This window comes from Copidosoma floridanum, unplaced genomic scaffold (assembly GCF_036245765.1).
Source record: "Copidosoma floridanum isolate Cflo_tuat_1 unplaced genomic scaffold, Cflo_Japanese_pri ptg000005l, whole genome shotgun sequence".
NCBI lineage: Eukaryota > Metazoa > Arthropoda > Insecta > Hymenoptera > Encyrtidae > Copidosoma > Copidosoma floridanum.
This window is the reverse complement of record NW_028321882.1, coordinates 7,374,403-7,395,872: the sequence shown is the minus strand read 5'-3', so window position 1 is coordinate 7,395,872 and position 21,470 is coordinate 7,374,403. Positions and strand designations below refer to the sequence as shown.

General features: G+C 31.0%; 1 protein-coding gene across 1 annotated transcript in view; it reads right to left on the bottom strand.

Annotated features, from left to right (window-relative positions):
* The window catches only part of LOC106638276 (fatty acid synthase-like), a 1,454,996-nt gene that overhangs the window by 445,651 nt on the left and 987,875 nt on the right, over positions 1-21,470 (bottom strand). The window contains exon 11 of the mRNA XM_089598131.1: positions 5,184-5,710. Coding sequence (XP_089454257.1) covers positions 5,184-5,710 — 527 coding nt within the window. The remainder of the gene's footprint in view (positions 1-5,183; positions 5,711-21,470) is intronic.

The window sequence follows — 21,470 nt, the reverse complement described above, 5'->3', positions numbered from 1 at the left end:
CATAGTGTCAGAAAAAAAAAGTAAATCATTTCAAATCATTATTAGAATCGCACAGTTAAGTTGATGATTTGATGAACACTTAAAAAGAAGATCAGACAGGTAGTTCCATAATCGATAAAATAATGATGATGGAAATTAAAAATAAAACTGAAAGTGCTAATGCTAGTGCTCGTAAAAGTTTACGAAAAACAAGAAAGAGCCTTTTATGGCCTAGTGAAATTTAATATTTTAAGAAAGATTCCCCACACATTAACAATGCTGGCCAAGGTGGTTGAGCACAAAGGGGCAGGTGCCAACAATGTCATGAAAACATTGACCATCAAGAAGCTTTCAGATGCAGAGGCACAGGGTTGAGTGAAGAGCAAGTCAGAGGCCATGCGTCACAATAGGATACTTGGCAACAAGGCAATGGCCCGCTTAAAGCGTTCTCAGCAAAGATTGTTGAGTTAACTGCATTGTAAAGTGAAAAAAAAGGTAGGGGAAAGAGAGGCAGGATGAAGTCAATGGATAAAAACGGTCAGTCATAGTTTTAATAAAAGAAATCATTTTTATGTCACGGACGATTTTTTTTCTTGCTTTTTAATACTTTAACATAACAATCGTCCAAAACCAAAATTTTTAGATCAAAAAAATTTTTTATCAAACTATAAAATTTTTTTGAAAATTCGAATTCAAAACATGCGTGCCGTCGAAAATTTGTTAGCTTTGTTTGGATGGTTGATATTTATTCACGAATTTTCAAATTAGGTACAATTACAAGAGCCTTTTAAGAGCTTGCAGAAACAAGTCAAATTATTATTGTACTACGTTTAATACAAAAGTTATACTGTTTTAACAAAGATGTGTTAAGGGGGTAGGTCGGTCACCAACTAAACGGGCAGGATAAGCATGGCTAGTCCCAAGCAGATATTAGTATCACTTTCCTTACCCAACTTTTTATTTTCTAAAACTTTGTATAGTTATTGTCCAACTTTTGATATACTTATTGTTAGTTATAATTAAAAATGGTACGAGATTACCCAAGGAGTAGTAAAAGTAAAAAAAAAAAAAGCAAACGAAAAAAAAAGAATAATGTGAGAATTAAGTCTAATGTACGGTTAAAAAATTCTGTTGATTGAAAAAACCGTTAGCTCCAAATGTCCATGGTTATGTATTCAAAAAGCCATTAAGTGACATTAATAGACATATCTTACCAAGCAATTTCAATAATATAGTTCATAATTATGATATTCCTTTTGTCACTTTTTTGGTGCCATCGGACAACGCAGTATTTCAACAAGAATCTAGTCCACCTTTCAGAAATATTAATTTGTATTAATTTTCTCTTCTTTTACAAGTCAAATATTAATAAGCATTTTTTATAATTTCACAAGTAAGATATTAAAATCCAAGAAATTATAAAAAGTGATATTTACAAATAAAGTTTAAAATGTTTATTAAACTAAGCATTTAAATATTAAATTCACCTGTATGTACTCTCGTAAAAACCAAAAAGTCATATTAATTTCTAAGGTTTGAAATATTTGTTAAATTGAATATGGACAAATAGTTATTATATTAAATAAAATCGACAGAGATCTATCGATATGTATTTTTATAATTTTTACATTAGATATAAATTCATATATATACCTACATGCCTAAACAAAATTTTTTTTTAACTCTCCATGTTCATTGTATCCCACGGTGGGGACTGTCCTACCCCATAGGGGGCAGAACGGTCTTTTTAGAAAGGTGTAGTAATTTGTATTTTATAATATTATTTTCTTGCTTCTTTCACTTACACTTAATTTAATTCTATTGCACAGGCTTTGCACTTCAAGAATCACCGTTTATAGTTAGTATTGCACTTAAATAATAAATATGAGAGCTTGGTGAACCTAGGGTGCTCATACTACCCACCTTTCCCCTACATGGACAGACTGGCTTTTAGAGAATAGTTGTACAAATTCTATAGTGAATTGTAGTGATATTTTGGTTAAATCTATTGATTGAAAAAATTCAGTTAATGTAAATGTAGGTGATAGTAGAAGTTTAAAAGTAACGAAAGTAGGGCAGGTTTTAAGTTATTGTAAAGTTTTTGACAGATTGATTAAAATCAGTGTATTAAATGTGTTTTGTGTAAAAGATATAAGAAACAATGTCACTCGTCTCGTTGAAGTAACAGATAAAAGTAAAATTGTTGCGCAAAATTATATTGTGGAAGTTTATTATAATAAAGGTGTGCTTTTGACTAGAGCGTCTAAAAAACATAAGCTGTAGAAAATGCCAAGTCAAATTGAAATTGATGAAATTGAAAATGTAATCTTCATACCGTTAATTTTATGAGTTACTAGAACAACAAAAAAATAATTTTGAAAGCAAAATGGCGTCGTGTTTTGGGACATTTAAGTTTTTATGATTAGTATGTGTTATGTCAAAATGTTATGGCTGAAGGATTGCCTAAAGAAATTGAAAATATTTATATAAAATGTGCTGTATGTACTTAAAATAAGATAGATGATTTACTTTTTTAATTAATAGAGAAAAAGTATTGAACATCGTTAAAACTAATTTCCATAGCTTTAACAATACACTTGTATTCAATGGAAAAAATACATTTTAACACTTTTAATGATTATAGTATAATTGTCAGAGCTTATCCGGTTGCATTAAACGATGAATTCAATATGTGTCTTGTTTTGTTCATGAATAAAGTTGATAATGTAACGGGAAAAAGGATGAAAGTTAAGATAGGAGTATAAAAAAGAGTTTATGAATAAAAGAATTTTTCATTTAGTAAGAAAAATAGGATTAAGACTAGATGCATGTCCACCGTATATGCACGAATTAAATGATACCACTGAGAAATATACCAGAAGTATAATGGAAATTGCTTTATTTGCATTAAGTGAAAATAGGATGGACAAAAGGTTTTAGCTAAAAGTCATATGTACAGCTACCTATTAAAAGAACAGGACACTTGCAAATACTACACAATCAAAAACACGTTTTAAAATTTTCTTGGGTATTAAAACTTACTTAAAGTAGTTAAAAAAGTATGGAAGCAGAGTACTATTTGTACGTATATCAGAACAAAGACGAAGGCCTAAATAAGATTTAGGAATTAACAAAAAAGATTTAGGAATTGTTGTAGGTAATGACAATTTACAATATCGAACTTCGACTAATAATAGAGTTATTGTAGCAAGACATGAGAATATCATAGAAGAGAATGAATACTGCATTGGTTTACAAAAAAAATGACAAAGCAAACATTTGAGAAAAATGTTTGATAAGAAATCTTAGTGTAGTGATAAATTTAGAGATGCAGAAGATGAGAATTGTAAGAATTTTAAAGACAATGAAAATAAATCTAAAAACTCGAAAGATAAGAATTTGAATAATAGACCAAGAAAAAAAGTGAATCATCCAGCTAGGTATGATGATAATAATGTGTTTAATAATATAAATGTTAATTATTGTAGAGCAGAAAATCCTAAGCGTTTGGATGAAGCGATATAAATTTTTTATTCTGATAAAGGAAAAAATGTGATGAAAAAATTACTTGATTGTTTCAATAAAAATAAGACATGGATGTTGGTTAGTAGGCCAAAAAATACGAACGTTTTAGATGTCAAATAAAGTTATTTTAAAAAATGTCAAAAAAAAGTTTACAGCTAGGTTAGTAGTAAAAGGGTTTGTACTTAAAAAAATTATTTGAAAACATTTGTTTTTTTTGTATTATTTTCCTGTAGCTAAAATGCAAGCTTTAAAAATTCCGTTATTTTAATTTTGTCTTAAAAGTTTACCTATTGAATTCATGGGTGTTGAAACTACGTTTTTAAATAAAAAATTTAGATTAGCAGTGTGAATTGAACTACTGCAAGGTTTTGACAATAATACTAATAAAGTATAAAAACTGCAAGAAGCATTGTACGATTTAAGAGAAATCTCTATGGCTTGGTTAAAATGTTTATATGGATTTGTAAAAAACAGGACGTTCGAAGAAAGTAAAGTAGAAGATAAGATTCAATAGACACTCTTTACTTCCAGTTAGAGAAGCTAATTGACATTTATGAAGACAATTTAGAAGCTGCAAGCATACCAGAGTTTGGTAATTTCACGAAAAAATTCTAAGTGCATATATGGACATTATCATTTTGTCAATGAAATATGTTTAAATGAAATATTTGATATTATAAAGGTTAAATTAAAAAATATATTTGCAGATATTTTGAAAAGTCTCTGGCAAAATTAGAGTTTGAAAAGTTGAGAAACAAGTTAAGTCTAAGAAATGGAGTAAAGGAGACTAGTATAAATGTAAGAAGGCAAATTGCGAATTTAATACATTCATACAAGAAACTATGTATATCTTTTACGAAGGTAAAAGAGATCGACTAGAGGTGCCATTTCTTGGCAATTCATACAAACAGCGATTTGTTGTTGGCTGTGTAGTATATCGATATGTGAGACTTCATTCTTTGTTTAATCATATTTCCTATTATACGATGTGTTTACTAATTTTTTATGATCTACGAGATGATCCTCGTATTCGCTTTGAGCGCAATTCCAAAATTGAACCCCCACTTGGCACTTTGAGAACGGTTGGTTATGATTAGAAAAGGTAATTATTATGAAATCGAGCTTCCGGCTCCATTCATCTGGTGGCCAACCCTTGAATGTGGCTTCTGTACAAGCATATGAAAATCAATTACAGATGGTAGCATGAAATTTTAAACAGAGGTGTAAATCGAAAGAAAGTATACATACCACGACTATAAGGTAGAACAACCTCTGACTGTGTATAACTGTTATTATCTATTGCAGAAGGTACTAGTCTTTTATTTGTTGTAAGCTTGTAATACGGTGTGTGGATGATAAAAAATTTTTATTTTGGCCTAAAGTATTCGGACTTAACTATTAGTAGAGTCTGTTTACTTTCGTTAGATAATTAATATTTTAATCGTATGACATAGATTAATAAGAATAATGTAATGTTGAGAATCTTTCGATTTTTTTTCCTTATTGAATATAAATATTATAAATATGTTTATGCAGCATTGATCGTTTTAGATACACGCAATGCTAACAGTTAAGGCATATTACACTTATGGTAATGCTACTTTAAAAACTAGTTATTTTTCAATTGCAAAATACTACTACATTTTTGTGTAACACATAAAAAAACTTATTAAACTTACCAATCAGCTGTGTGATCCCATTTTATAAGGGAAGATATTGAAGGTGTTCCCTTACTGACAGGATACACAACATTTGGATAAAGGTTTGATATTTGAGGTTGTAAGCCAATGTTATGTAGTTTTCCTAGTGCTGTTAGTAAAACTTCTAAATTATCTTGGTGGTTTTTGCTTGTTAATGCTATGTTTATACAGCTGTGAGGCAAAGATCTCTTCAAAATGGCTTGTAACAGTCCATGAGGCGCAATTTCTATGCAAACGGCATTAGAAGGTATTAATCGCGATGTTTCTTCAAAAAGTACAGGGCTCAATAAATTGTTGGTATGGTATTCTGCAGAACACAATCGAGCTTTTAATGTATTCCATTCTCCTTGAGGTATGGAAGTGCTTACCCATTTTGAGCTTCGAGGATGAGGCTTAGAAATAACTCTTTGTAATCTTTCTAAAAGTTTTGGTCCTGCTGCTGATATATAGCGGCTATGGTAGGCAATATTACTACATGGAACCTCTCTAGCAAAAATACCTTTAGCCTATGGGATACATGAATATAACTATTATTATTTACATTTTCCTAAAAATAATAGCTTGTTCTATCAATAATAAAATTTATTTTTTTTTCATACACTGTCTGATATACAATACTTTCATGTCATAGAAACTTTGTTAGCTTGTCTCACTCATTCTAATACCAATGATAACAAAATGTGGTCAAGAGTAAAAAAACTTTAAAAAAAAAAAACCTGAAAGTAAGCGATAAAAAAAATAACTAAGATTTTTCAAATAAATAAAATTATATTAAAATTTGTCCATTTTTTTACCACCACCTTATATTTTTTAGTTTAGAAATTTTGTACCTTACATTTATACGCATTTATTTTATCTTATTTTAAAAAATAGATGTATACTGAAATTGCTTTATTACAAAATTTTTTATAAACTACCCAATTTTTACCTTACATACTTAACTCAAACTTTACAGCATAGTGGGAGAATATATTTTAAATCATCGTCCCATATTAACATGACTTAAACTGGACTCTTCTGCTCATTAGATATAATTATATACACATAACTACAATAATAACTGAATAGATACAACATTCATGTTATAATCTGAATGTTGTGACAATAACTGATCAGGCTACGCGTCTATACTTTGATAACTGTCACATCGCATTATAACAGTAGTTTTTTATTCTTCAAAATAGAATATTTTTTAAATTAACAATCATACATGTTAAATAAAGTGTTTGTTACTGTTATATATTATTGTTTTGCATAAGTATGTGATTTTTAAAATTTATGTTTTTAACTTTTTAGCAAAGCAGCTTTTAAACATTACTTATATGTGAGGTGTAACACATAATATCAATGTCTAAATATTCTTATGCACTGTTTTTTATTAAAAGTATTTGGGACTTAGCTTCCGGATATTTTTCTTTTTTTGTTGAGATAATAGATACAAGAGTTGGCTTATAAGTCCTATACTTCTCAATAAGAACTACGTTAAGAAATATATTAAACTTATTCATGTTTAAGTTTCATAAAGGAAGGCGAACACCTTTATTATAGCAATATTTCGATTGAATCGAACCATTTTTGTAGTAAGATGTATTATAATCCTAAAAACAGCTGAACAATGGGCCAAAAGATTATCATGATGGAACAAAGTTTTGTTTTTAACAAATAAGGTATGTCTTTGTTCACCTTATCACTCAACCATTGCAGTGAGCTTGCTTGATAGTCACTAGTAGTGCTTTAACTTTATTATAAGTAGTTAGTACAAATATTTTTTGGTAAAATCTAGAAAGTAGTTACTACTTACCATAACCTTGGAAGCTGAGAAAATTGACTTTGACTTCTTGAAGTTGATTTAGCTAACGCAATTTACTGTTTTAACTGTGGTTGGCCCTCTTAAATAAAGTAATGTATTTGATATTTATTAATAGTTACCACTTATGAATGAGATTTACTGGGAGATTTACGGAAGTGTTTTAAAATTTTAAAGATAACTTTTTTTATTTACATTCTTTGATTTCTCACCAAAAGCGTGGCATATTACTAGCACATGCTTTATAAAATTCTAAGAAACTATCAAAAATATTACCTGAATGCTTCATAAATATGTTTACAGCCCTTGCAACGTCAAACAAAATAAATCTGGGATCTTGTACTACTATATAATACATTTTTTTTTGTGTTCTGACAAGTTGCAGTGGTCTAGATAAAAGCTCATCACTTATGCTAGTAGATCCAATTTGCAACTCTGCAACCTATCTTATAATCTTTTTAAATACAGGGCATGGGTTTTTCAATGTGTTTTTTTTTCTCCCTCATTTAGGTAGGCCTTAAGATATTCTCATTAAGCTGCCACAAATTTCTTGATTTAACTTATTTTATGCTTCTCATTAGCATAGTATGAATAATAAGACTGCAGTATCCATTCATCTTTTAAATTCCATTTTAAAATTCCTATACACATAATTTGCTGAAATTTGTATAATATTTATGGAATAGGGACTGTGTTATTTACGTTAGAGCTATCTGAATGGTCACTTTAACTGATAAGATCAATTTTATACTATTGATCTTATAATGCAACAAATATTTTTTGTGTTGACATTATTCATAACTCTGCAGAAGTAACAATTTGTTAACTAAGTGTAGGTACAGCATAATCAATATATTAAGAAACTGAAGTTTTTCAAAAAAATTTTGTGCGTTAAATCCATCTATAGCATACATATCATAATATTTTAAGATCCATTCTATGACTCTTGAAAGCAGAAATTATATTATGTAAAACTAATTTAGTTTTTAATTAAGTTAAATCTCGCAACAGTTAATTAAAAAAACTGTCGATAAAGTTAAAAAGTTTTTTAGAATTTAACATTTTAAATTTGTATACACTTGGCAAGTAATTTAATGATGTTTTTTCTATTATAAAAATATTTATGTGCAAGCGTAGTATAAATTTATTTTAATGGATAAGTACAATTAATGTTATCAGTATAGGTCAGTCTCTTTTTTTTTACTTTAAACCTTGTATCAGTTTTATAATGACAAAATAACAACTGCTTATTATTAATTAAAAAATGGTCTTTCGTAATTTTTGTTGTAAAATGTCAAAGTTGCCTAATTTTTATCAATGAAAAAGTTATTTTTTATGGGGAGTTTATTGATGTAAAAAACAGAAAATCCGTCGAGAGTACTTGTCAAGTAGAACAAGAATGAACGTTGTGTGAATTAGGATTCGTTTATGGGTAAAAAATGAGATTTGACTGAATGTTTATTCCAGAGTTAAATATTAAAGATCCACCGATACGAGGGTACATATAGAAATACTCAACGATTTTACCGTTTTTGGAGCTATTTATAACTTCCTTTCCAGTTATATCAACTAATCATATCACGAAGGAAATTGAAGCGATCATGTATGAAAGCTTAGTTTGGGTATCCACTTTCTGACAGTTGAATAAGATGAAACATATATTTATATCTCTGCTTTCACAGTTTTCACGCAGGAAATGGTAGCGTATATCGATGTGTCTCGTTTTTTTATGATACTTTTTATTTTATTACAAGCCTTATGGCACTTTAATTGTCAACAAAAAGACAGACACCAGACCCATTAAGATACAAATTATTGACTAATTTTCAGAGCCACGCGACTTCTTTGGCCACTGCTGCAGGAGCTACGTATTCTGACTCACTAGTGCTAAGCGTAACTAGACCCTGGCGCTGCGACAACTAAGTGAATGGACCACAACTCGTGCAAAATAAATTATCAGTTGTGAAACATTGGGCTTCCAAATCACGTGCGTAGTCCACGTCAGAGTAGCTCTTGATGGGAGATAAAACACGTTTTACTTCACAACAGTGGTTTGGATCGTGGTTATTTAAAATTTCGCTCAGCATGCTTCCAGAAAAAGCAATATGAAGTTGCGATTCAATGACTAAAAACATGAATAAACCGACTGCCTCACGATACGGAGCTTTAGATAGGCAAATATTGTTCTTATCTACCGGATGCAGATGTACATGAGCATCGGTAGGTGTGCTAATTGGGCTCACGTCATTCATGCCAAACTTGACAAGCACACTATTTACATATATACTTTAACTAATAAGCAAATGCTGCTTGTTTTCATCACGATGAATTTCCAGACCGACAAAATAACTATCAGTGCTTGCAGTGACTTTAAAAACACTTTTTATCTCAGCTGAAATCAAATTCAAGACTTCCACATATTCGCATATAAGCAAACCATCGTCAACAAATAAGGCAAGATACACACTAAAATTTTTTTAATTACCCGTGAAAAACATGTATCAGCACTATTTTCTTTGAATTCAAACAAATTTAAGAATCACTAAAAAATTTTATTCCATCACCTTGGGGCCTGCTTGAGACCGTAAAGAGATTTTTCAGATAAATACACCACATTGTCACCCTTTACAGGCACACCCTTGGGCACTCTCATGTAAATCTTTTTTTTCAGCTCTCTATGTAGAAAAGCTGATCGAATGTCGAACATCGCCATCTTAAGGCGGAGCTGTGTTACGTAAGCCAGGGGAATCTGAAGAGAGTCATACTGGACAACAGGGGTAAAGGTATACATGTAGTCTTTGCCTTCTCGTTGTATAAATTCTCGTACACATAGACGTGCCTTGTCCTGAGATTCATCGTCTCCACTGACGTGGTTGACTTTAAAAATGTATTTGGAGTTGATGGTACGTTCAGCAGTATCTCGAGGTACAATGATCCACGTCTTTCATGATCATTCTTTTATATCACGTACCATTCCACCAATGTACATCAAGTTCGTGTCGAATGGCCTTCTGACATTTGATAGCGTTGGGACCATTTACAGCTTCTTCGTAGCAGCATAGCGTGCGGGTAAGTTAATTTTAGACCTATCACGCATACATCTGTTCAAGTCTGACTGTACTTCAACATCTGCTGGTTCCTCTTCTTCTTTATCTGCTTCACCGTTGACTTCTTTTGCTTCTAATCCGTTCTCACTGTTGTTATTAGGATGGTCCTTATGTTATTCAGCTTCATCAGGATTTAAGATTTGATCTCCAGGAAGAACAAAATGGTCTTCGACTATTATGACCTTACGTTTTTCCTGAGACGACTCGTTGAATAAGACATCATGGAAAACAGTAACCTTCTTTGTAATTTGGTTGCATAACCTGTTGTTTCTTAAGTTGTCCTGATAGCCAACTAGCAATACTTTTTTCAATCGAGCATCAAACTCTTAGTTCAGCTGTTTGAGTAAGTGCATATACACCTCAGAGCCGAACACGCGTACATGGCCAAGGTTAGGCTTCTTCCTGGTCCCCACTTCATACGGAGTTTCACCAAAGCATAGAGGTATTGCATAGACTCTGTTCAAAAGGTAAATGGCGGCATTCACTGCCTCAGCCAAGAGATTTTAGGGCAAATCTTTTGCCTTGAGTATGGTTCGATCACACTCTATAACGGTGTGGCTCTTACGTTCTGCCTAACCATTTTGATCTGGAGTATAAGGGTCAGTGCATTCGTAGGTTATGCCGTGTTAGGCAAGATGGCTTGATATCCTTTCGATGACATATTCTTTACCGTTGTAACTCCTCAGAAACTTCATGGGCTTTTCGAACTTGTTTCTTAGTTCCCGTTTGAACTCGACGAAGTGCTTGTACACGTTACTCTCATGTTTCAGAAACTAAGAACAATGATAACCAGATGCGTCGTCCTTGAAAAGTAAGGCGTACCACGCTCATCTAATTGAATTTATCGGTATCGGTCCATATACAATAGAATTTATATATTAGCCAGGGTTAACATATTTTTTCAATACCTTGTTTAATTTTAGTTCATGAGATTTTCTGAACTGGCAAGGTTCTCAAAAGAAAGCATTCTAATTGGACACTTTTACTCCTTGCATGGACTCCATAAAGGTTAACAGCTGCAGAAAGAGCACGTTTAGGTATCCCAGGCGCTTAATATATAAGAGTTTGGTATGAAAGATTGACTAAAACAAGGATACACACGCATGTGAACTTTTGTCGTGGGTAGAACGAGCTAAACGTATTGCTGGGAGGGCTGCATACTACGACAAAAACGATACAGACATGAGAGTGAGTAAGACATATATTCAGCCCGGAAGTACACAACAGATTTTACAACTATTATGGCAGAAAAAGAACATAAGAAATCCGAGTACATAAGCTCATTATACCATTGTTCTTTTGTAGTGTCCTAAAAGTACTTATAACTTTTTAGTAATTTTTAATTATGCACACATCCTAATAATTTTTTGGCCATTGTTTTTTTATAATACTTAAGAAAAAAGACAACGTCTACTATTTGAGGCTTAAAGAAAATAAAACGAGATAAATAATGGTATTGAGTGTGCATAAACATCCAGAACTCCTTCACAGGCCCCATATATAAGGTAAAATATTACCGCTTTTAACTGTAATCTTCTCATTTGCATTATTTTGTTAAAAGCCCTAACAGCTCTTCACAGCCCCCCTACAACCCCTCCTCAGCCTCTCATGTTATTTTTCTTGTTCCCCGACAACTCTCAATAATCCCCAATTTTGACAGATATTGTTTTTTATCCATTTTTTCACACTTGTAAAAGGCCAAATACGTGGACTTGATGCATATTAGTGAAATATAAAATTCATCTTTTTTTATGTTATAATATTTATTGAGAAGGTATGTAAAGTCGTAAATTATTCATTATTAATTTATTTTAAATCATTAATATTATTTAATTACATTATATCGTTTCCATTTATAAATATCTTTGTATTATGTTATATAAATACATGTGATATATAGTAGATGTCACATTGTTTAATAATAATAGTAATAAAAAGATTAAATGCACTAAGAATTTCATACTTATTTTGCAACTCAGAATATAAATGACAAAATGATTGATAAGTTTTCAAAACAAAGTTTAATGATATTTGTAAGACACGTTTGACAAGCTACTGTATTATGTCATAATAACTTATGGTAAAAAAAGTTAAATATTTTATATAGTAACAGATTCTAGATTAATTTTATTTTATCTTAAAAGATTTATTTAAAAAAAAAAATGTTATATATTATACTAAAAGGATGATAAAATGATAAACATAATAACTTTTACTTTCTTGCCAAAAACTTTATGACTGGATTTCCAAAAACTGTCCACTAAAGTAAACTTTAATTGCAAACACTTTTTTTTAAATAATCCTTTCTAATTTCGTACTTCTTTTTTACTTTAGAAAATGAGTTTTTCCGTTCTTGCATCTTATTACAGTGACGTATAATGAACCTTAAAAAATAAAAGTTGTTCTCAATACAAATGTACTACATCGAAACTCTGACCTGGATATTCATCTATTGTCACAACAAATGCAACATCAATTGAAAATTACTAACAATACAAAATAATAAATAATTAGGATATGTTTTCAGTGTTGAAAGTAATTTACAAAATAAAGACACTATGCTCAATTTCTTTTTAAGTTATTATTTTTTCTTACTTTTTATAGTAGTTTCAATTGTGTTTCATTGCACAGTCCATCTTATATTCTTTAATTTCTAAGTAGCATCACTATTACAAAAATTTTGAGGTTTAAGTTATGAGGTGGTCATTCCTTTCAAATATTGTGAAATGTTACTCACGAATAGATTATATAAGTTTTATTGTCCTAATTATTAAATCCGTTAAAAATTATGTTACTTATAAAATAGTAAATGAATGCTTGTCCACCTTATTTCAAAAAAAATTTCATTACTTAAATAACAAGCGTACTCGTTATGCAATAATAGCATAACATTATTTATTAGACAGTTAGAGACATAAGAAAACTTTTAAAAACATTTATCATTTGATATCTAATTTTTGAAAATATTGAAAGATTGAATCTCCCCTTCCTAAATTCTTAATTATAACTTTTAAAACCCTTTATCACAGAAACGAAATTAAATAACTAATTTTTAAATTTAAAATAAGCTTTATCAAAAGATGTATGAAATAGTTTGTTTAATTATAGTTTTTCTAGAATTATTTTTTATTACTGAAAAAAGTCGACTAAAAACACCAAAGAAAATAGTTAATGTAGTTTTTAAATATTTTTTAGTATTTTTTGTTTTTTTTTTTATGTTCTGTCGACTATTGTCAATACTTTTTTTTAAATTATAAAATTCGTACATTCAATCGTTCGATTAACTTCTCTTCACTACTTTTTCAACTCAAATTTTGTAACGGCTCTCTTGATATTACTGAGATTTAAAGAAAGTCTAAGTTTGAAAATAATATAAAATATTTTTTCTTGTTATTGGTCGAACTAATTATATTAATTTTTAACATGTCTTTACTTAAACATAATTTTTTATCCAAATTACTCTTTTTTTTATTTTTGTAAAGGTGAATAAAAGCACTTACACGATTGATTTTCTTATTTTTAAATTTGGTTAATATGTGAAGAGCTAAGTATATTTTTGTAAAAGGCAAGAGTCTTTGAAACAAGTTTTTATGTTTATTATAGACTTAAGTATCCTCAATATGTTTTAAGACTAAAAACCAAGCAAACAATCATCTCCATGATTTTAGAAACAAAACATTAATAGATTTTTCAAGATGTCATCTATTTTTTGATTATCATTTATTATGTTGTAAATTTGTTGCAGTTGCAAAATATTTAAAAGTTGAATCCTTATTTCTTTGTATATTCTCAAATCTTTGAACAATGTTAATCTCACTAATTTATCAAATAAAAGATTTTAAAAAATCTTTCATGATTTTCAAAGCATACAATGTTCAATCTATCCACTGCACTTTTTTATTACGTGTTTGTCTATTTTCGAAGTTTTTGATTTATGATGGAAACGTAGTACTCTGAAACGCTTATATACTTAATGAATCTTGCAAAGTCATCAAGTTTATTAAATTTAACCTAGCAGTTTACTGCACTTTATAATTTTTTATAGCTTTTTTTATATTATCTTCTTTAAATAAATTTTTTTGCGTTCAATTGCATTATCTTGGCTTATTTATTTTTGAATGTTGATGCAAACTCTGTGACCACCTTTATATATGTTGTCATAAATGTACTTTATACTTTAAAAAGATACGCAGAATTTGACATTAAAGTAACAATTATATTATATGAACAAAAATTTATTATATGATAGAACCTTCGAACTACTACTAAAATCTTACCTTTTTTCACGGTACATAGTTTTTGTTCTTCATAGTAATGTTGCTTAAAAGTATTATTTCCTTTTTTACATTTTAAGTAACTCTTCGTTTAAAATTAAGTTACATTTGTAAAAGTTTCCTGAAAATTTTTCTTTTATTATTAATCGATTACCCAATGACATTATTCTGTATCAAGTTTGTAAAGCATGTGATTGGATACCAATTTTGATAGTTTTGTATTACGAAAAGGAATCTTAGCTAGAATAGTTGCATTAATTTTTTTAGAGGTAGGACTTTTTTGATCACAAAGAAAAATTATTAAAATGTGTGTATGAAGTAGACAACGCTTTTAAAATTCGATGGTTTAGACGTATCCTAATACGTAACCAAAAATGTATATCTGTCTAATGATACTATCTAGAACTAATAATAATATTAAGTATAATAATGTAACAGTTACGTTTAAAAAGACAATTGGTCTCGTTTTTTTAAGGAAATTTTGACTAATTTATCTTCAACTCTTTTCATTAGGGGAACACGTTACTCTTTAAATAAGTCTGATCTACTATATTTTCTTATGTACGACATTATATCCCAAGTATGTTTCTGCACACACATTGGAGTTTCAATATATTAATATAGAAGTATAAACAGATTTCTAATTTTTTCCTTTGTCTTGAAACTTTTAAAAATATTTAATGTGTTATGTTAAACTTTATTAAGTAAGTTTAGTATAATTTAATTCTTAGTTTTTTAAAATATTTTTGATAATTTGAATAATTATGTTCAGCTATTATGTAAAAATGAATAAAAAATTGTTGCGTCATCTGTTGCCCATATCAAAAATTTTTTTAATTTGGTCAGTAAGACACTCTGTATGGATACTGTTGTAGTATACTTAATTTTTTGCTTTCATTTAAGTAACTTCTTAAATAACCAGTACTTCAAGCTTAATATCCCAAGAAAAAATAGGAAAGCTTTATAGATTTAATCCAGTCAGAAGATTAACACAAAGTTATAAAATATCTTTCTTTATCATATTTAAGGTTCTTAGGCACTTCACATAACATACTTTGTGAAAATGTAAAAATTTTCACATCAATAAAATGTTTTAACTCATATTATACAAGACATCTTTTGATAGGTTCTAACATTTGTTTATAATAATTATGAATAATTATGTATAATCATGAAACGATTTCTGTCGATTAAATCATTAACATGGCACTTTACATAAGAATGTCTGGTCCAAAAAAGTTTTATTTTTGTGAGCTCTACAAATTTTGTGCTGAACATATTAATGAAGAATCGAAATATATTTCTGTATCAGGCAAATAACGTTTTTTTTTGCCGTTGTTACATATATTTTACTCTTTAAAGCGTCTACATTCCAATTCAGGTCATAATGCATGCTACAAAGAAGTCAGAAACTTACAACTCTGTCTTCGAAAACGAATGTGTTAATCGTAGGTATGAAAAGCTATAGCTAGAAAACGCTGTCAGAATGTTTTCTTTAATGAAACTCATTAAAGTGTCAGACATCCACTTCACGATTTAGCTCAAAATGACAAATAAAATTTGAGTCCTCTCGGATCATAATAACTTAATAAAGTAGAGAAACTTAATGATGTACGTACACACTCTTACACATACACTGGGTAAATAACTTACATTACTGTTACAAGGTTACTGGTACTAGGTTGAAAATTTGTTGTATACTATAAGTAAACATTTTATTAGTGGTTATTCTTTTTCTTAAAATAAAATAATAAAGCACTCCCATTTATTGATTCTGCCTAGAAAGTTAGTGTATGAAAGAACTTTCAGACGAAGAAGTAGCAAGAACAAGAGGGTTTTAAAAACATTAAAAAGTAATTTGAGAAAACTTAGAGAAGTATAAAGAAAAAAGGTCTTACATAAGGTAATAAAATAAAAATTTTAAAATGTAGTATGGAAAAAATTTTGAAATGTATGGTTTATAATACTCATGATTGACACAATACAGTCAAGTAGAATAACGAGAAACTATAAATTAAACTTTCTAAACACGGTTTTTATTTTAAAGTTACATTCTTCTTTTTCTTTTTTTTTTTTTTTTATCGTTCGTAGGCTCAGACATGGCATTCTTTCACGCAAGCATAGTGTTAATTAGCCATCGGTGCACCTGAGTTATGACTAGATATTGATAAACATATATAAGCATCTGGACCAATGTTCCGTCGAGGGACGGAATTGAGCGGATTCCTTTTCGTTCCGAATTCCAGAATCGCACGCACCTCATTTTCCCCTCGAGCCTTGCGCGCGCCCGCCTCCGTCGCTGATTAGCTCATGTTCCATCGGCACGGTGACGGGAGGGGCGGGACTTCAGGACTTGACAGTTGCTTTTCGCTTGCACGCTCTCTTTTGCTTGGCCTGCCGAATTGGAAGCATCTTCACGCTTAGTATTTTTTTATTGCTTGCAGTCTGCACCGTCAGCAGGAGATTTCGCCGCTGTCATCGAGCCCCAAGACTCAGGACATCGACATCGAGATGCTAAGTCTTTTTATCACAATTCATTTAGTTAGTATTTCATCTTCATCTTTTGTTCATTAACTCGACCCCTCATTCTCTCATGACTTGCCTTTTCATCACATCTCATTAAGCACGCGTCGTGCTAGGTCTGTGCCTCTACAGCTTCCATTCTCATTTGCTCATCGTTCGTCCATCGATCCCTTGCTCGTCCTTACCGTCATCACAACCTTTTCTCCTCTCGTTCGTGGTACTCTTCTGTTCTCTATCCAACCCTTCTCTACCCGAAATCACCTTCACAATCACTTTCAGCTTATCTTTTTTCACCCATCTGCACGCCTACGCTTATCCCATCTGCATCATCTGCGCCCTGCTCAATACATATCTCGCTAATTATTTTACCCTACATCAACGAACAGCTTATCTATACGTCACGTCACCCTACAACCTCTATCATCATCCGCTCAGTATCTCTGTCTACATATATCCACCATCGTTTTAGATTGACTTCTATACACGAATCCGCATTTAATCACACCATTACCTGCGTCAATCATACGTCTATTACACCAATCATACGTCTGTTACACCATACTCAGTGCATATCGTCATCACCCTGTCATCACGCCACGTCTCATCCGTTCAATCCCGTTTCTCGTTCCGGAATCAGGGTCCTCACCCGAATACGCCACTCACACAACATTACTACTGAGCTGCCGCAGGTGGTAGTTAATTTCGACTTTCGGGCGTCGACCCGCTTTCACCAGCCTTGCGCTGACTCGTGCGACCGTGCAGGGCCCGCTGGTTCGCAGAGGAGATCACTCCTCCCTCATTCACCTTGAACTCACACACACTGGGAGTCGTCACCACAAGGTCTTCCCGCACATTCTCACACATACCCATACCAATACAACATAGGTTTATTATTGGTCCCATTGTTAATGGTATAATTAGTTTAACTGTTTTTCTTCAATTGTATTAATTCTGATTCGTTTTTTAATAAATCTGGGTTTTTTATGCCATAGGCTTTTTCCCATTAATTCGTTGTTCTCAATTGTGTTAACCTTCCTCTCCCTTTAATTCTATTTAATTTTTTAATTACTATTTGTTTTTTTTTGTATTATTTTTTTTAAATTAACTTAAACCAACCCTCTATACAGTAAAAGCCCCCCCGCCCCCTATATCTATATCTCATTCCTTTGAATTCGAACCAGGCAATCCATGTGGGATCGGCTGTGTTCACACGCAACAACCAATTTAGTCACTTCTATGAACACGTAAACAAAGCGTCAGAGAAACAGATAATCGGCTCCCGATAATCAAGAGCACTGGCGAAACGGCGAGACCTGAACGGTGACCAAGCGGTCACCCATCCAAGTACTAACCACACCAAATGCAGCTTAACCTCTGAGATGGATGGAACTGCAACTTTACCGTTGCGCCACTGCGACCACTAAAAAGTTTCATTCTGTTCATGGGGGTTGCCACATGAAGTCAACATATTAATATTCGTGGGGCTTCACCCTCCTGCGCACTGTGCGTGCTCACTTCTGAATTTTGTTATATTATTAAAATACTTTATTTTCTCAGTGTGCTTTTCAAAATATACTACATACAAAAGTCATACACTTTCATATATAAATAAGATTTCACAATAAAAAGACACATCGTGTAGAAACTAAACTTCTTCTACACCAACAAAAATTGATACAAAAAAAACTAGCACCAAAAAATAATGATTTTTGTACTTAAATGTTGAATTTAATAAATGATGAATGACGGTCAGAGCCAAGGCTCCCAGATTTTCGGAAGTTCGCCGCATGTGCAGTGCGCAATCACCCTCTCTCCATAGAGCAAGCTGGAGCGGGAGATCCCCCCTACCCAAACCTTTAACCTAAGCCCCGCCCACTTCTTATAACTTAAATATGACATCTTGTCAAGTAAAAGTACAATCGACGATAGCCACGTGGGCTAAGCCTTTTGCCCCAGCCAAACTTGCCAGCTTTCGAATCTCACTGATAATTTTTTTATTTTTTTTTTTTCCATCCGCACAATTTTTTATACGTTAGGTTTTTGTATTAAAAAAATATTTTGTTGGTTTGTTGCCTTTCGTACGCTTGGTACACGTGACAGGTCGTCACTATAGACAATTTCAACAAAGCAAAATATTAAATTTTTTTTTTTATTCAGAAAATGCTTGTAGTTTTTTTTTTTTTTTTTTTAAAATACGTTATACATAAAGTGTCATGACACGTTTATGTAATTATGTGAGTTCATGTATAACGTTCCAATACTAAGACATAATTTATAAAAATACTGTGTACAAGACAAGGTAAGTAAAATTATAAAACAAAATATTCGTCACTTGTTAAGGAAATTAAAACATAAATATTTAGTGAGTTAAGCGTCAAGTAATAATAATTAAAGTATTATTTAGTATTCAAAAATTATCAAATGATACGTCTTGATCATTTTTAATGTAATTTACTATTACATTATTATGGTCAGTGAGCAACACTATTTAATACAATAATCTGTCCTGAATTGCACGCACTTTTTTTGATTGATGTATCATTAATAACTTACTTTGCCACAAGTATTTATTCTTGGAAATACGTCTCGTTGAAAAATATGGATTGCCATAAAAGCTCATGCTGCAATTTTTCAATAATTTTTTAAATGTACCCTAAAAACACTCGACAAAAAATAATAAGAAAATTAATGCTGATTTCCGATAGTATAATTAATAAAATCATGAATTTTTAGTTGTCATTGAATAAATAAACAACTTTTTTCCGCTCAGAGTATTTTTATTACAGCACGCTCTCTCTGTAGTTTCTCTGGGCTTGAGACCGGCACATTTACTGTGGCCTCATTACGCACATGATAATTTATTTACATTTACATTCGAAATTAGAAAAGCTCGTAGAAACTACAGAGAGAGCGTGCTGTGATAAATATACTTTGAGCGAAAAAAAAGTTGATTATTTATTTAACAACAACTAGAAATTCATAGATTTTATGAATTATACTATCTGAAATCAGCATTAATTTTTTTACTATCTTTTGTAGAGTGTTTTTAGGGTACATATAGAAAAATATTTAGAAATTGCAGCATGAGCTTTCATGGCAATCCATATTTTTTAACGAGACGTATTTCCAAGAGTAAATACTTGTAGCGAAGTAAGTTATTAATCATACACCAATCAAAAAAAAGTTCGTGGGATTCAGGACAGATTAATGTATTAAACAGTGTTGCTTACCAACCATAATAATGTAATAGTGAATTACATTAACAATGATTAAGACGTGTCGTTTGGAAATTATCAGTGAGATTCGAAAGCTGGCAAGTTTGGCTGGGACAAAAGACTTATCCCGCGCGGTCATCGTCGATTGTACTCTCACTTGACAGGATGTGATATTTAGGTTGTGAGAAGTGGGTGGGGCTTAGGTTAAAGGTATGGGCAGGGGGGCTCTCTCGCTTTAGCTTGCTCTATGGAGAGAGGGTGATTGCGCACTGCGCATGCGGCAAACTACCGAAAATCTGGGAGCCTTGGTCAGAGCACACTTCTCGAAATTCTATAAGACTGAAGAAACATTATTAGTACTTATGGATGCCCCACGAGGTTCTAAAAAAACATTTCTAATAAAAACGTTAACTTATTATCTTACTTTTTATGAAAAAAAGAGTTTTATCGATGGTACGGACTGATGTAACATAAATATTACTTCCTTAAAGAATGACCAGTCTTAGAATACCTTATTCACCATTAAATTTAAGCAGTATAGAAAGTTTGTTCTTGGAACTTGAACTCGGAAAAAAAATGAATAGAAATAGATTCTATTATATGGGGCGAGGCTTGTGTGATCTCAAAAAAGCCTTGAAAACAGTTGAAAGAACAAAGCATAATTTTCCTTTTACAAATATCTATTTTGGTAATAAATTAATTTTTTTAGAAGAAGATTCGAGAAAGATTCTTTTAGTACAAAAAAGTACTATTAGAAGCTTTATTATACAAGAAGGTGCTAAATCATTGTATCTTTGAAAATTGTCTCGGATTTTAAAACGTCATATTTGTTTTAATACTTTTTTAATTGACAAAACATTTTTTTATTCATCATTATCACCTTCTTCTTTGTTCCAAAACTAACTTTTCGTAGTCCAAGCATTTTTAGGACCATAAATAATACTAAAAGATAGAGTTTTAGTTACATTGAATCATATTTCAAAAAACACTTAACTTTTGAAGTTAACTATTTTAAAATTGATAATAGTATTTAATTTTTATACTTCAGTAAGGGTATAAGCCTATCAGTAATTCTTTTGCACAGCTCCTTTTAACATTACATAAATGCATAAAATTAATAAAATTATTATTTAAATATTTTTTTTACACAACAAGATTGGTTTTAATAATCATTTTATACTACCTACTTTTATAAAGAAACAAACTTATACTATATTCTTATACCTAGATATTATTCTTACGTGTATCGTTTTGTGTTATTACATGTGTTAATGAGAAACAACTTCTCTTAAGGTGGCTCCTCACTAAATCAAAACACTGGAGTATAAAATGATGTTTTA